The sequence below is a fragment of the Sceloporus occidentalis genome, unplaced genomic scaffold (assembly GCF_023333645.1).
Source record: "Sceloporus occidentalis isolate IW3139 unplaced genomic scaffold, rSceOcc1.0.p SCAF_4, whole genome shotgun sequence".
In the NCBI taxonomy this organism is placed as follows: Eukaryota; Metazoa; Chordata; class Lepidosauria; order Squamata; family Phrynosomatidae; genus Sceloporus; species Sceloporus occidentalis.
In genome coordinates, this window is record NW_028316984.1 from 37,385,653 (window position 1) to 37,403,053 (window position 17,401).

A 17,401-nucleotide genomic window follows, 5' to 3' on the forward strand; every position below is an offset into this window, starting at 1 on the left:
ACAATAACAATAATAATTATAAAACTGTGAAGTTGAAGACTTTCATGGCGGGCGTTCATAGTCTTCTGTGGATTTTCCGGGCTATGTGGTCGCGTTCTGAAAGAATTTATTCCTGACATTTCACTTGCATCTGTGGTTGGCATCTTCAGAGGGTGGTAGCATCGAAGTATGTGGAGTGTGTGTGTGTGTGTGTGTGTGTGTGTATACGCAGTCCTTGGCACCACTTGGAAACGGGCTTTAAGGTGTTTCCCTGCCCTCTGAAGACCTTTGGCTGGGAGGAAGTCATTAACATTTTAATGTCAACTGACGTACACACAGATTAACATGTAAATCACTTCCTCCGAACCAAGGGTCACACAAGTATGTATATACTTCCATGCCACCACCCTCTGAAGATGCCAGCCACAGATGCAGGAGGAACGTCAGGAATAAATTCTTCTTCCAGAACACGGTCACATAGTATCTTTGTCTTGTTAATCTTAGAAAGCATTAAAATGTGGTTGATCAAGCTTTCTAATACATGATTCACAGTATTAATATAATAAGCAGGATTCATATATTTTCATTGAAACTTTAATGCAAAAAAAAGTTTAAACAAAAAAACCCTAGGGTGGTTGTTTTATTTAAAAAATGTTTCCCCCTCCAACACTGCGTATGAGCATTGTAATTATTAAATGCTTTCTTGGACTACTACTTTTTTCTGTTCCCTGTGTAATATAGGCCCCCGTTCAGACAAAGCCAAAATAAAGCTGCTTTGGGTCACTTTGGAGGTATAGTGTTTAAATGATGCATGCATCCTAAGAATCTGGAAGCTGCGCCAAAGCCATGTTCCAGTCCTAAGGACTAGCTAGAGCGTGGCTTTGGTGTGGCTTCTGGCCTCTTAGGATGCATGCATCATTTAAACAGCATGCCTCCAAAGTGATCCGAAGCAGCTTTATTTTGGCCTGTCTGTACGGGCCCATACAGAGCCAGAACATAGGTATGTTGCCTAAATTTACTCGATCCAGATAGGTATACAACTTGTTTGAATTGATGCTTTTTATATTACACAGAATTTACAAATCACTCATGCTTCTTGTTACTGCTTGTAATATTGAAAACTGGTTTTGGAGGTCTTATGCATCCCATCTCGCAACTTCTGAATTAGAGAGATAACATTTCAGTCATATTTAGACAATAAAACTGTTCTCTAAAGAACTCTTATAATATAAGAGTTATATAAATGATATGATTTCCCTTCTGCTGCTTTGTAATGCATTTTTAAAGCAATATTTACATATCTGGGACCTTTCAGTCAAGCTTATCAACCAGGTTCGAATGCAGTCCATATTATGTTTTGCTTTAGTGTTAAAAAATGCTAAACCAAAGAGCAACTGCATTTAGATAATGCATACATCTGTTGTTACTGTGTGCCTTCAACTTATATCCTAGTTATGGCAACTCTAGGGTGAACCTATCATGGGGTTTTCTTGGCAAGATTTGTTCAGATCAGGTTTACCGTTGCCTTCCTTTGGGGCTGAAAATGTGTGACTTGCCCAAGGTAACCCAGGCCCGTTACATACGAGCACTTTAGTACGTGCGGAGCGCGTACTAGGGTTAGAAAGGGCCGGTGCTTCCGCACCCTCCTAACCCTAGTGCGCGCTCTGCGCGCACAAAATGGCAGCAGCTGTTCCACACGGCCGCCACCATGAGGATGTCACGGCCGCGCTGCCTCTATACGGGGCAGCACGGACGTGACGTCCTCGCTCTGTGCCAGGGCGCATGGTGCGCCCTTAGCACGGAGCAGGAAGGAGCTCCGTTTCAGAGCTCCTTCCTGGTTTGGTCCACTGGGCGCAGCCTTCACATGGCTGCGCCCAGCGGACCAAAGGAGAAAGGGGCCAAGCGGCCCCTTTCTCCTCCTCCTTGCCGCCACAGGGTGTCCTTGGGGCTTGAAGCCCCAGGGACACCCCTTTTCAGGCTGCGGGGAAGCGGCGTTTTGCCGCTTCCCCACAGCCTGAAAAGTGGTGGATCGGGGCCTCAGCGGCTGCCGTTCTAGCCACTGAGGCCCCGATACACCGGGGAAAGGGGCGGGTACAGCCCACCCCAAATGGACGGTCTGTAACCTGCCCCAGTTTCTAGGCTGAGCAGGGATTTGTACTCTGGTCTCTAGAGTTCTACTCCAGCACACAAATTGCTACACCACACTGGTATACATACCAAATATTTATCTACAAATTGTTTTTTTAGATTAAAAAATTGAATTGCAGTGATGATTAAATGGCCACAGTATAACCACTGACAGAACAGCAGAGTTGAGAGGAAGTGGTCCATTCTCCATATTCTGGCCCCCATACGCTTCAAACATCTGCTTCTGAGGGCAGGGAAACACCTTAAAGTCAGTTTCCAAGTGGTGCCAAGGACTGTGGAGAGGTGTGTGTGTGTGTGGCAAGGGGATAACGTTCTGGTACTGCATTACAAGTACAATATAATTTGGCCAATGTTACTTGAAATGCAACATATCCTATTCCTAGATAGCAACTGATTTTGAGCACAAATAAACATGTTATGCTTTTAGAAAGCTCTGATTAGATTTAAAAATCCTTTGAATAATAATAGCTTTTGTCAATAAATAAAGTATAATGACTCAGAGCAGACTTTTGCAATCTTCTTATAGAAAATATACAACTCTACAAACCAGAGTTCTGTAGAAACCATTACTTGATATGAATGAGCAGCAGGCTGTTGTATGTTGCTCAGTCCCACTTACTGTGGAAATGGCTAAACAAACCAACTGTTCCATGTTGTTTGATTGTGTTAGTTTGGCAAAGGGCAGCTTCCTTTCTCTGGTTTGTTTCCTCCCAGTAAACGAGAGAAAGAAGCCAAGAAAAACCTGGATTATTTCTCTGTATTGTTTGGGAGGGGGCAACAAACCAGAGAAGAGAAGCTACATGTTGCCAGATGGCGATGAACCAACTACAAAGCGAAACCTTCCTGCAAACAGAAGTTACTGAACAGCATGCATGAGCCCACTGCTCCTTCGTGAGAACGCAGGGTTCCATGAAAGCCTGAGTTGTCTTATTGTGCAAGCTCAGCCATTGTGTTGAATGTGTAATTTCAACACTGTTCTAGTCTATATGTTTTCTAAACTGACCTGCAGTGAAGCTGTTAAATTTGTGCTGAAAAAGGACTTAGAAGATAAGTTGGCAGCCAAGAATAAAAGTTCATTGTTCTGCAAAGCTCTCTTTTTGTTTGTATCTACTGTTTGTTGCCTTTTGGTAGTCTCCTATTACCAGTCTTCATAAATTTCATTTCCCAGGGTTGATGCAGGTGTTCGTGTGTGTGTGTGTGGGGGGGGTTGTATTTATAATTAAATAAATAGTATGAATTATGAAAGCAAAATTATAAAAAGAAACTGAAATTTGCAACTCCAGTATGCTCTCTTGCTCTAACTTATTTTCTTTTGTTAAAAATTTTAAAATTCTTTTGGCATGGAATTTTGATTTTATTTCGGACAGAGGTGAGATTGTTCATATAGAATACATGGATACAATTATTGCTTAGCAAGTGTGCAAAGGGCGTGAAAACAAAGTAATATTTTAATCCATGTGTTAATTCTTAGAGCTCCCACTGTCCTTACAGGCATGCTGAGCTGGGGGGTCATGAGAGAAGGTTTTCTCAGTGGCTGTCCCCAGATTCTCTTCAAAGGAAGCTAGTTGTCTCTGTGGTCCTTCTGCCCTATTATTCAAGCAGGCATTGACTAGCTGTTGAAGAATGGGCTTTCAACTACTGTTGCTGTACCTTTTTTACCTCAGACGTGCATTTAATTTTTTTATTGTTTGAATTTGCTGGTTGTTTTAACATGATTACCTGTTTTAACGTAATTTAATGTGCTTTTAGATCTGTTTTTTAAGCATGTTGTAAGCCATTGGAAGAAAGGCAGAATATAAAACGAATAAGGTGCTTTTTTTTAGATCTTGTCAACTTGCATGAGTGAAAAGTTATTTATCTTTTATTTTCTCAGGTGTTCACTACTTATTCAAATGAAGACTATGATAGACGTAATGAAGAGGTTGACCCTGTGGCAGCATCAGCAGAATATGAACTTGAGAAAAGGGTGGAAAAAATGGAGGTTTTTCCTGTGGAAATTGAAAAAGGTGCATTTTTAATTGGTTGTATTAAAGTAATTAACTATTTTCCAGGCCCAAACAGTCAATATAAGTTGATTATCAGAGTTGAAATTGTCAGGTCCGTGGTTAGACGATCTCTAAAATTTGTGCTGCTTAAGCTGCAAGCAGCAAACAGAAAAGACAAACTCCACATGCTCTAAGATGGTCAACTGTTATTCAGCGTTCATTCAGTTTTTTAAAAGCCCAAACTGTTTCGGCCACACCAGACCTTCTTCAGGGGCTGAAAACAAATATACATACACTTAAAATATAGTATTTAAAAAGATAGGACAATACTGAGCAAACTATGATATACAAATATCCTTATAGAACTTAATAAGGTTATACATACCCTTTGAGAGAAATCACTGGAGTTGTTACCCTCTCCAGATTTCAGGACCATAGAAATAAAAGGACCAGACAGTATAGTGTTTCTGTATATATACATATTCTGAGATGATCTTGGAAAGGCCTAACTAGTGATATAACTTGGTACAGGACACGGACAAATGATGCAATCTCTCCTGATATTTGCTCATGCTATTCATTCAATTAAATCATTATATTACATTTATACCCATACATGTGTTTTGATATATAATTGAATGTCCAAATCTTCATTTAAACCTACAGGCACCATGGATTTCAGTTTTAGAATCCATTCTATCTCTTTTTTTTCTTTAGAATATGTTCTTTAATATTATAAATTCTTTCTATAACCCAAAATTGGAAATCAGCTGTAGAATGTTGCATTCCAACAAAATGACCAACTAAAGGAGTTCCCACTCTTCTATTTTTTTGATTTGTTCTTCATTTTACCGATATTGTGGTTCATCTATGCACATTGGATAGCATAGATTACAAAACTAGTATTGCATGTGCTAAAGTGGGATAGTATATATCGCTGTTAGTCATTGCAATTTATGAATTCTGTCATTTTAGTTGTGTGGGTGCAGTATATGCAATGACCACATGGATGGTGTTCTGTTGGTTTAGATAGATTATGTGCTTTCAATTCCTTATTTATACTGCTCAAGTTGCAAGCCTATACTCACCTTACCCTGGGAATAAACTCTGTTGAGATTGATGAGATGCTTCTGAGTAGATAAAGGACTGCATTGTAAGGGTTACAGTTAGGGATTGCTTCCTAAATGTTTAAGGGCTGCAAGGGTTGAATCTATTTTCAAGTAGTCAGTTTTTAAATTAAATAGAAGACTTATTTGGTTTTCTACAGGAATGTACACAAACAAATAGAAGCTCGCTAGGCTGCCATAATATATAACTTGATTAAGGAATGTGTAAATACACTTTTTTTCTTCAAATTTCATAGTTGTAAATGTTTACTGTTCATTTTTACAAAACTGTATCAAGGTAATTTGCAGTATCTTACATGTGTAACCACAAATCATTAAATGAACATGTATGGTCTGTTTTGTTGTAACCTATAGGTGACAGTGGCTTAGGTATCAGTATAATCGGAATGGGCGTTGGTGCAGATCAGGGCCTGGAAAAGCTGGGAATTTTTGTAAAAACAATAACTGAAGGTGGAGCTGCTCAGAAAGATGGTCGGTAAGTTTCCTCTTCGAATGCTTGTGTTTAGTAGACTTTTCTTGTTTTGCAAGAAACCATTCATGCTGAATCGCAGAAACATATGTATAATGTTTTACCACTCCTTGTTATGAGTATATCTTATTAGTTTGACTCAAATGTAAATGGAGACAATGACTTCCTGCTACAAGGATGTTGAGTACATGTGCTTTTTGCCCGCACCTCTCTCTTGAACCATAATGAGAAGGTGCTTTCACATTTGAGCTAATCACACTTCCCTGCAATATTTGAACTTGGGAAATTGTGGTTTAAGTCAGGATCCTAGATTATATAGGCTGCTAAAATTTTTACATATTCTTTATTTTACATCTCTTTATTTTAAAGGTTATTTAATAAAGCTGAAAAAGTCTACCGTATATACAGTCATCCCTTGGCATTTGCGCGGTTTAGAGATGGAGGGCCCTTGTGAATGTGAAAAAAATGCAAATATCTTAGCCCCGCCCAGACACAAACAATAAAGAGTCCTCTCCCACCAAGAGCACCACTCTCTTTGCAGTCTTGACACATCTTGCCTGCATTTCCAAGCCCTTCCACTTTCAGTCTGGTTAGAAAAGCTCCATCTTATCCCTGCATTTTCCTCCTCCCTCCTCTCCATCCAGCTGGAGTTTGGAAACAAGGGAGATGCAAACTCTGGCAAGGTAGGGAAGATAAGTGTTCCTTTTTTTCTGACTGGGTGGAGAGCGGGGAGGAGAATGGGGTGAAGGGGCTGATCTTGATAAGCAGCAGCTGTAAAGTCCTGAATAGTCAAAATCATGAATCTGAAAGCCGCAAAGGGATGACCGTACTCATGTATAAGTTGAGGGCAGTTTTGGGGCCAAAATTATGTTTTTTTGCCATGACCCGTGGATAAGTAGAGGGTAGAACTTGAAGGCTCCTTCAGTGTGAGTATATGTGTTCATGCGGAAAGAGGGACTTTAATTGAATCTTTTTGCTTCAGTGTTTCAGCTTTTGTTTTATCCTTTCACTCCACAGACAACAGCAGCATGGGTGGGAGAGGTACTCTGTTTGTTTGTTTGAAAGCAATCAGTCACCCAGGACTTTTGGCTTGGCTCAAGAGAGAAATAAACTGCTCTCCTGACCGTATGGGGAAATCTAAAAGAGCTGCTATCACATTACCATACTGACCCGTAAATAAGCCAGTGTGGGATTTTGGAGTCAATTTTTAGGCATAAATTTCTAATTTTATAGATAAGTATATACAGTAATTTAAAACATTTGTTTTTAAGTTTTTCTAAGAAAAACTGTTGTTTTTTGTTCATTATGCTATATATATTGTGGAACCCAGCACTTTCCTTGTATAGTTTGTGTGTGGGGGGGGGGGGTGAGAGATGCTGAAAGAGGACTGATGTGGATTATCACATTTTAGATTAATAAGCAGAGATAAGAACTGAAACTTTCATCCACTTGTGCAGGCCTTTTTTCTGGGTTATTTCAGAATTCTGTCCCAGTAGGGATGAAATGGAAACTAGAGCGAAAGGAAGAAGTTCTTCTTTGTTTGATCTATCCTCAGAAAGAACAGGATTCACTTGAATGGTCAGAAAGGCATCAAGTTCAATTAAATTTTCTGTTTGGCTTCTTGTTTTAGCCAAAACAACATACAGTGTAACATATTTTTCTTGGTTTTGATCTTCCATCAAAGTAAGAATGTAGAGGGCCCTTGAGCTCAGATGTTCTCTTCCTTTCCACCACTCTGGTTCAGCCTCAAGATTAAAATCATTCACTTTTGTTTTTGAGTAATCACTGCTGGGCATTATATCTGAAGCTGGACAAACTGTCTAGCCTTAACTGTACTTAATGAAGTAGCTGTGTTAGTCTCTTGCTTTCTTGTGCTGCAAGAGATTAACACAGCTACTGCTTTGAAAACTGCCTCAATGGAAAGCACTGTGTTTAATGAATGAAGCAATTTCATACCATTGATTCAAGAAGTTGCCTTGTTTCAGTAAACTAGCTGTGATTAACCTCACTGAAGGATGTTGAAAATAGAAATGAAGGGCCATGATCTCCTTGCAGCTACAGTGAAGAGGCCAAGAATCATTTGAGCCTATGACTCACTTAGGTTTGTTCTGGTAATATAAACCAAAGTTTGTTGTTACACTTTAAAAGCATAACTTTGGTTAAATGTTGCTGTTGGAGCATTCAGAAGTTGTGCCGAGACCGCCTAAGGCAGCCTAAATAGGAACTGATCTTTTCCACTCCTATTTGGGCAGGCAGCATGGTGTGTGTTTGCCACAGTGTTTTCAGTGGGGACAGCTTGAAGCTGGCCCTTCCTGCTGGTCTGTTCCAGCCATCAATGTAGTAAGCAACAAAAATAGTGAGGAAGTGGTCTTTCTGTAATATCTCTTCCCTGAAAACAAAGGGGAGACTACTCTGCTGACTAAGCTATGTCTTTATTTATTTATTATATTTATTTGTAGCCCACTCTTTTCCCAGGACTGGGACTCAGTCTTATTTAACTCCACTCTTTCTTCTACTCTTGACAGCTTTGCCCCTGTATCTGTATGCACAGCCTCCTCTATGACTAAGCTTCAGCCCTGGATTACTCCCATTGTTGGGTTACTCCGGTCCTGCTCTCAAACGGCCGAACATCTTTGGAAAAAGTCCAGGGAGTGGGATGATTTTATTCATTATAAATTCATCCTTTTATCCTTCTCATGTGCCCTGTCCATGGCAAAACAGAATGACAGTCCGTCCTCGCCTTACGCGGGGGATCCGTTCCGGATCCCGCCATGTAAGGCAAATTCCGCCTATGTTCAAGCCCCATTGGAAACAATGGGGCTCGTGCGCGGCGGCGCGCGGGGCGCAACGGGCAAGCGCACCCATTCAATTGAATGGGACACTCCGCCCCGCGCACGCCCCGCGGTTTGAGCAAACCGTATGGCGCGGGCGCGCTGTATTACAAATTATCGAGACTGCGCCAACGAGAGGCTCCTGCAGCATTTGTTCTCTTGCTTCAACACTTTGCTAAAACCTTCCTCTCCCCCCTGTCTGTTCATTATTTTTCCCTACCAATTTCGCAAACTATTTTATCACTAAGTTCATCACTATTCAATCTGAGATAGTTCTTCCTGATTTGTCTTGTACCACTAATCTTCTGGCAGCTTCAACCAAAAAACTCTCTGTGTTTCCTCCTGTTTCTGTGGACAAACTCCCCATGCTGCTGAACTCTTCCAAACCTGCAACCTGTTCTCTTGATCCAATTCCCTCTCATCTTCTAATCTGTATAGCCCCTTCTTTTCTGCCCTCGCTTCTCTATATCTTTAATCTCTCTCTCTCTTCAGGCTCCTTCCCTTCGGACTTTAAACATGCTCTCATTTCCCCAATTCTGAAAAAAACTTATTTGATCCCTCTTCTTTGTCTAGCTATCATCCGATTTCTCTTCTTCCTTTTCTTTCTAAGGTTTTGGAACGAGTTGTTTATTCTCGCTGTCTTGAGTTTCTTGAAACCAGCTCCATTCTAGATCCTTTTCAGTCTCGTTTCTGCCCACGGCACTCTACAGAGACGGCCCTCACAAAGATCTTGAACGATCTTTTGCGGGCCAAGACAAAAGGCCTTTATTCTGTTCTCGTTCTTCTTGATTTGTCTGTGGCCTTCGACACCGTGGATCATTGTCTCCTAGTTGATATACTTTCTGACCTTGGGTTCTCGGACTCTGTTCTTGATTGGTTTAAATCTTATTTGTCAGATAGGTCTTTTGCAGTGGTCACAGCGGGTCAGAACTTGTCCTCTGTTCCCTTATCTGTTGGAGTTCCCCAGGGCTCTGTTTTGGGTCTCCTACTGTTCTCTCTTTACATATTGTCCCTAGGAAAACTTAACAGTTCTTTTGGTTTTTCCTATCATCTGTACACCAATGACACTCAGCTATATATTTCCACCCCTGTCCTTTCTCTGGGGCTTGAACAGCAAGTTTCATCTTGTCTCACAGCTATCTTGCAGTGGATGCGCCATCGGCATTTGAAGCTCAACATGTCCAAGACGGAGCTTCTTGTCTTTCCACCTAGGTCCACCCTTCAGTACTCCTTTTCTGTTTCTGTTGATGATATCTCTATTCGGCCAGTCCAGGAACAGAGAAGGAAATAAAGTCTTTAAGGCTATTTAATATAGAATAATTCAAACATATACTTAAATGGGCATTACAAACTTTAGAGTTAGATAATGATTACAGTGAGATACAAAAGGATAAAAACAGAAAGTAGAAACAATAAGGTGGCAATAGTAATAAAAAGAACCTACACCAAAAGGCTTGAACACAAAGAGTCTTTTGACATATAGACAGATTGTACACATAGACAGAGATTGTACACCTATAAGAAAGGTTACATGGGCCCGTTACAAACGGGCCTGTAAGTACGGACTCAGTCTGTACTAGGGTTAGGAAGGGGCGGTGCTTCCGCACCCCCCTAACCCTAGTACGGACTGAGTCCGTACAAAATGGCGGTGCCCCTTCCACATGGGGGCCGCCATGATGACGTCACGACCACGCCGCCTCTGTACGGGGCGGTGCGGACGTGATGTCGTCACTCCGAGCGAGGGCGCTTAACGCGCCCTTTGCGCGGAGCAGGAAGGAGCTCCGTTTTGGAGCTCCTTCCTGGTTTGCATCGCTGGTTTGCGTCGCTGGGCGCAGCCTTCAGACGGCTGCGTCCAGCAACGCAAGGGAGAAATGGGCCAAGCGGTCCCTTTCTCCTCCTCCCCGCCGCCGCAGGGTGTCCTTGGGGCTTGAAGCCCCAAGGATACCCCTTTCCAGGCTGCAGGGAAGCGGCCTTTTGCCGCTTCCCCGCGGCCCGGAAAGCGGCGGATCGGGGCCTCAGCGGCTGCCGTTCTAGCCACTGAGGCCCTGATACACCAGGGAAAGGCGCACCTACAGGCCGCCCCAAAGGGGCGGTCTGTAACACGCCATGGAGTACTTTAAGGCCTCATTGATGCTACAATTTCTGGGTTACTATCTCATGCTGTAGCTCCTAAAGAGGGGAGATACAGTGCTTAGGGACCTGGATGAGCATAGAATGGAGGCGGCCCCAAAAAGAGCTCATGAGGCATCTGCACTGGCAATTCAATCTTCAGTTGCTGCTTTAATGTTTTCACAAGCTGCCTTATTGTGGTCTCAGCATATTTTAGATGCAAAAGACATTGAGGAGCAGGAAGGATATTTTAGATGCAAAAGACATTGAGGAGCAGGATTTAGCTAGAGCAGTGCAAAGTATACAAAAAAGATTGAAATCTATTGCAGATGCGGGTCATGACTTGGCAGCTTTTGTGGCTCAAAGTATAACACCAACTACAGTAGTAAGGAGCTCGGTCTACTTAAAACACTGGGAAGCAGACCAAAAATCTTGGTCTAACATGGTTTGTGTGCCATTTACTGGACATCTTCCCTTTGAAGAGAAGGCTTGAAGGGGGGGGGGGGGTTAATAGAAAGTAAAGATAAAAAATGAGTTATGCCATTACTCGGGGGGGGGGGGGACGAAAGAAAGCAAAATAGAAGAAATTTCTATTCCTTTCGAGGAGGTAGAAATTTTGGAAGACAAACATAGGGCCTGAACAGACCGGCTCTAAAAGCTGGCTTCCTGGAGGTTTGGGGTCATGGCATTTATACACTGCACACATCCAAGATGTCTTCAAGCCACCCAGCTGTTTAGACATGGGCAGCTTCAGGACACGTTGGTGGTGCGGCATTTATACACAGCATGCCGCCAGAGCACCTTGCAGCTACCTTCAAGACTGCAGGGCATGAAAAGTTGGCTTTTTGCTGGATGAAAAAGGAGCAGATCTTTGTAGCGGGGAAAAAGGGGATTGAGACTGCAGCGTGTGTGCGCCACCCCTTCCTTTTGTCTGTTTTGCCCCTAAGCTTAGGTATGGAAGAGCATGGGGTAGGAGCAGATGTCAATCAGAAGAGACAGGTCTACCAGCAAAGTAAGAGAGGGGTGAGCCAACCCAATAGAGGTTGTCGCTGGCAATATTGGCAATACAGGAATTCCAATTGGGGAAGGTTTCTGCAGTTCGGTTCTCTATGGCTGTGGATAACATCAGGCAAGTGGGTGATATAGGTCATGACAGTAGGATAGAAGATTATTTTTACACAAAGACCAAGGAGTAGCTACCTTCTTTCTCCAGTTCCAAGGAGGAGAAGAGAATAATACTGAAAGAGGTACAGAATCATCTGCAGATTGGTGCAATATAGGAGGTATCTTTTTAGGAAAGATCCAAGGGGATATAGTCAATATTATTTACAGTCTCAAAAAGCAATGATACTCTTAAATATTTAAATGTTTTTTTGAGTTATCAGAGATTCAAAATGAAAACTGCCAACTGTAGATCTAGAGATCAACAACTGGATGATCTCAATAGATTTACAGGAAGGATATTTTCACGTCAGTATAGCTCCTTCATTCTGTTGTGAAGGGGTACCCCTGGCTGATCTCACAAGGCAAGAGTCCTATGGGATGCAATGGCCAAACATGCCTTTTATTATACTTTTTGACTCAGAAACAGTGTTCTGTGTAGAGTCTAATGCTACATGTTCTTTGCCTTTCAGAATCCAAGTAAATGATCAGATTGTTGAAGTTGATGGTATAAGTCTTGTCGGGGTTACCCAATTTTTTGCTGCAACTGTACTAAAAAATACAAAAGGCACCGTCCGGTATGTTTATCTTCATAAAATAACCAGATAGACTTCTTTACTAATAATGCTGAAAGGGAAATATTAAGTTGTTTTCTGTTGAAGGTCCTAGCATAGGAAACTATATTGTATGAAGTAACTGACTGGTGATTGCTCTCTCTAGGTTTCTAATTGGCAGAGAAAAACCAGGAACTCAGAGTGAAGTAGCTCGTCTTATCAGTGAAACATTGGAACAAGAGAGATGTTTATATGAGCAGCAATATGCCCAAGATGATACAGAACAGGTATAAATTAAAATAAAATTAATTAAAATTAAATAAAATTAATTTAAAAATTAACATTACATTTATATTATTCATATGTTGGACTGTCTATAAAATGTTGCTGTGAATTCCTGCCTATATCAAGATATTTCTCTTTAAGTAGCCAGTTAGCTGGTTTCTCTAGGTCACTATATAACCTGTTAAGTGCAAAACTAGGAACTGTGGTCTGGTAACTGTATCCAGTGTGCATCTTTTCCTTTGCGCCTCTGTAGAGTGACCATGGACTGAGGTAGCCAGTATGGAGGATGGTGAGGTTTTGGGGTGGATGAGAGGGCAATAGACGGGGCAACAACCAAATAATGTAGGTTGAGAAGGCAGGGCAAAAGAGCAGCATAAAGGCTTTGTACTCAGGAGAGTTTGGGAGCAGAGTGAGGATACTCCATTTCTGCTGATCCAAGCACCTATTTCTGAAACTCAGATATTTGCTCAGGAGGTTAGAGAGTAGTCTGGAGTAATGCCCAGTTAGGTGTAAAGAAGCTCTGCAGAAAAGACCAAGGAAATGCTAAAGATGGTTTGTCCCCTGTGTACACGACACACTCATTTTTCTGGCCTCTTTCTTTCTTTTTCTTCTTCACATCCTTTTCCCCCTTTCTTTTTCACTTTTCTTTGTTGATTTGCAGCTTTGTTCCTGTGCATCTACTTCTATCTTCTCCATGTTTCATCTGTTCCTCCTCCCCACTGCTCACTGTACTTCCAATTTCAGCCTTCTCACTTCCACATTTCTCTCTATTGGATGTATACATATAAAGATATAATAACAATCTGTTTCTTGATGTGGTGCTGGACACAGCTGTTCAGGCTATTCTATACCTTTTTTGTACTTCTGCAAGCACTCACGTTCCCCTGAGCAGATTTTGTTGCCAGTTGTGCTGTTTTGATCATACATAAAATTCTTGGGCATTGCTAATAGAAAGAATGACTCCCAGTTGTTGCATATGCATGTTCAATAGGTTTCAGTAAAACTAGCAGTTACCTTTCTTTGGAAAGGTAGTTGAGTGAATAAATTATGTTTTTACTAAACAGGAACCATTTTTTGGGAGGAGTTTTGTTTGAGAATTGAATCAATGTTATTGGGCTAGTAGTCCCTTGACCACCAGCAGATAAAATATGCAGGTAGCAAGTTCTGTTGCTATGTATAATCCTTTCTTATTCACCTCCTCTACCTGATGGTCATTGAGGAGAGGAGAAGTGATGCTCTCCAGTTTGCTAAATTTGATTCAAGGGACACTGGTTGCTGACTTTCAATGCAAAATATCTTACACATTTGTTTAAATGTTGTAAGCCACATTCAATCCTACTTCTGATGGAAAAGGTGTAGTAGTTGTTTTTAGTGTAAGCTTTTGCATATATATGTTTGTATGTAGGTAATGTACTGCAGTTCATACAACAACTAACTTCAAAATCATTGTGTGTCTTTTTGAGGCATTATTGGACTTTAAATAAAGGAGAGTGTAGGTAACATTCAATACATGCTACCCCTGCATTAAATTAGTGGCTGTATGTCACCATAAGACATCAAGCATGGCTTGACCAACCTTGATTCTTCTGAGTACCATGTTAGCACGCTCAGCCCAAAGTGTCCTGTTTTGAAATTGGTTTATGAATGCTGGCTCATATGGGCCCGTTACAAACGGGCCTTTAAGTACGGACTCAGTGCATACTAGGGTTAGGAAGGAGCGGTGCTTCCGCACCCCCCTAACCCTAGTACGGACTGAGTCCGTACAAAATGGCAGCACCCCATCTACATGGGGGCCGCCATGACGACGTCACGACCGCGCCGCCTCTGTACGGGGTGGCGCGGATGTGACATCGTCGCTCCGCACGAGGGCGCTTAATGCGCCCTTTGCGTGGAGCAGGAAGGAGCTCCGTTTCGGAGCTCCTTCCTGGTTTGCGTTGCTGGTTTGCATCGCTGGGCGCAGCCTTCAGACAGCTGCGCCCAGCAACGCAAGGGAGAAAGGGTTCTCCTCCTCCCCGCTGCCGCGGGGTGTCCTTGGGGCTTGAAGCCCAAAGGACACCCCTTTCCAGGCTGCGGGGAAGCGGCCTTTTGCCGCTTCCCCAAGGCCCGGAAAGCGGTGGATCGGGGCCTCAGCGGCTGCCGTTCCGGCCACTGAGGCCCCGATACACCAGGGAAAGGTGTGCCTACAGGCCGCCCCAAAGGGGCGGTCTGTAACGCACCTTGGTCTCTGGATTAGATGCAATGGGCATCTTGGCTTAATTGTAGTTCCCTGGTCTGTTTACTTATTGGCATGAAAGGAGGAGCAAAATGAGAGCAGTTAGGCTGAATATACCAGCATATTCCTTTTACACTTGATTTGCTAAGCAAAGATTGACTTATTATCCCAATGCGTGAAACTAGCTAATGATGCAAAATGATGATTTTATTAATTGTGATATCCCAACTTTTCCCCAGTAATGGGACCCAAGGCAGCTTACAATTTACCAAAAAATAATATACAAAAATTATAGATTAAAACAACACAATAAAATTATAAATTTAAAAAAAGTCAGTTGAACAATTTCTAAAGTTGAAACCATTAAAATACATTAAAATTGCATACAAACCAGAGAATAGCATAGTGCACCATTAAAAGCTCATCACAGTCAATTTCTAAAACACTGACAAAATAGGAAAATTTTGTCCTGCTGGCAGAAGAAGAGGAAAGATGGGACCATCCTCGCCTCTTTAGAGAGGGAGTTCTAAAGTCTGGAACCAGCTACTGAGAAGGCCTTCTCCCCTGTTCTCACCACAGAGGGAAGGGTCTCTGCAGAAGGTCTTAGAGCTCTAATGGTTTTATAATCACATAATGATCTAATATCATTTCAAAAATAGTACTTAAACAATTTAAATGGAAATTATTTACAAAAAAAGTTCTAAATTTACACAAAAGGAATAAAACTTGAAATGTACTATGCATGAATATAGTAATAATGCTGCTTTTGTATTTCTTGAGTTCTGGGAATGATTTTATTTCTGTTTTAAAAGGTTGTACTGTATTCAGGTTCATTAAAATAGTATTTAATTCCTTTACAGGATGATGATTATGATGATGAAGATGATTCTTTTGAGTCACATTTACATGGAAAATCTGTGGAAGTATTTTACCTTCCTGAAAATGAAGATATCAATTTGCCATTAGATATGGATTCCACACAGTTTCTGCTAAAATTTAAAGAGGTACAGTCTGGTTTCTGCTATCTGGTAAAATGAAAAATAAGAGATCTCTTACATTGGATTCTGTACATGCCATATTTTAAACAGGTTATGTTATGGAAGACAGTAATTTTGTTGTTGGTAGACTGATAACTTTTTGATTTTGCCATTCTTTTTTGAAAACCAGTCTATTAGCAAAGCATTTCTGAGATTATGGATTTCATAAAAAGGGCAAATTAGTATAGGTGAAATATATTTTTTTCCTATTCATTATTAACATCTTCATTCAGCTGCTTTGAACCAGGTTATAAATTATAAGTTGGAATAAAAAAAATTCTATTCCACAAGAGTGTTTGCATTCAGGGACTTTTTGATTATTTTTGTTCATTCTCTGTTTGCATTTAAAGCAGCACTCAAATTGCAAAATTTTAGGAAATCATTTGTAGTGTGTTCACTGCTTTGAAAATCACTGTGATGAACTTTTTTCCTTAGCCATTTACATACTATTGTTTAGCAGGTAAAACTTTTGTCAGGTTTCTAATATGAAATCTAAAACAATGTGTGTGTAAAAGAACTTTGTTTAATTGCCAGATCTTCAAAATAAGCTTGTTAAGGGATTTCTTAAAGGTAAAAGCTCATGTTATTTTATTAGTCTATTTTTTCTACTGATAGATGCTGGGAGGGTTTTAAAAACATAATGGTAAGTCTCACAAAAGCAATGTCCACTTTTTTTTTCCCATTCAGCAATATTTTTTGTATCCTTTTTAGTTACAGTTAAAACATGCAGTTACGACTGCTGAAGTTAACCAGCTTAAGGAAAAGGTAAGTTTTTCATATGTAAAATGCAAATATTGTTTTGCTTCCTATTAGGTGTTTGTAAAACTGTGGTTTGACTACACAAAATACCACTAAGATAAAACCAAACACATACAAAGAAGTTAGTTCGTTATTTATTCAAGAGTTATTATTTCATTTTTCTTTTGGTGTTTTGTTAATAAGGGCTGAAGTTCTGTTAGAGGTATATGCATGTGTAAGTGTCCCTTAGGCATAAAGGTGCCCATTTTTAGCACTGTGGGAGTTGGCATTCCCTTCCTCCACAGTGTGCACCCTCTCCCTCCAACCTACTGTGAGACCTTGAAGCTGCCTTGAAAGACCATTCAGTGCTTTGTGGAGAGCAGGCAGGATCAAAGAAACATCTGGTTACATTCTCCTAGCCAGATGCAAAATGATGACATAAACACTGTGATCCACAGATATACAGAGAACTCAGTGCTGCTATATATATTGTGCATCTGACTTTGGAGGTAGCCACATTTTTTTTCTCATGCTGTCTGCTTGCTGCAAAATACAGAATGTCCATATGGGACAGCTTCTGGACCTTTATTGTAATTTGGAGGGAGGGTATATGGCTTGTTATATACTTGCATACATTGTTAGGTTGAGGCCAAGATGTGTTTGTTCAATAGTTTGGTTTTCTTCCTGTCTTTTCAACATACCCATATCTGTTTCCCTATCCCATTTTGTAAGAAAGACAATGCATTCTTTGTGGAGAGAAGCAACT

At 41.1% G+C, this 17,401-nt stretch overlaps 1 protein-coding gene across 3 annotated transcripts in view; it reads left to right on the forward strand.

Moving 5' to 3' along the window:
• Positions 1–17,401, forward strand: part of LOC149313754 (neurabin-1-like) — a 73,218-nt gene that overhangs the window by 11,692 nt on the left and 44,125 nt on the right. For 2 of the 3 annotated variants that reach the window (XM_089519735.1, XM_089519738.1), the window contains exons 3-8: positions 4,001–4,133; positions 5,594–5,714; positions 12,283–12,387; positions 12,530–12,650; positions 15,721–15,864; positions 16,609–16,662. In XM_089519735.1, coding sequence (XP_089375861.1) covers positions 4,001–4,133; positions 5,594–5,714; positions 12,283–12,387; positions 12,530–12,650; positions 15,721–15,864; positions 16,609–16,662 — 678 coding nt within the window. The remainder of the gene's footprint in view (positions 1–4,000; positions 4,134–5,593; positions 5,715–12,282; positions 12,388–12,529; positions 12,651–15,720; positions 15,865–16,608; positions 16,663–17,401) is intronic. The other variant, XM_089519737.1, reaches the window with a different exon arrangement.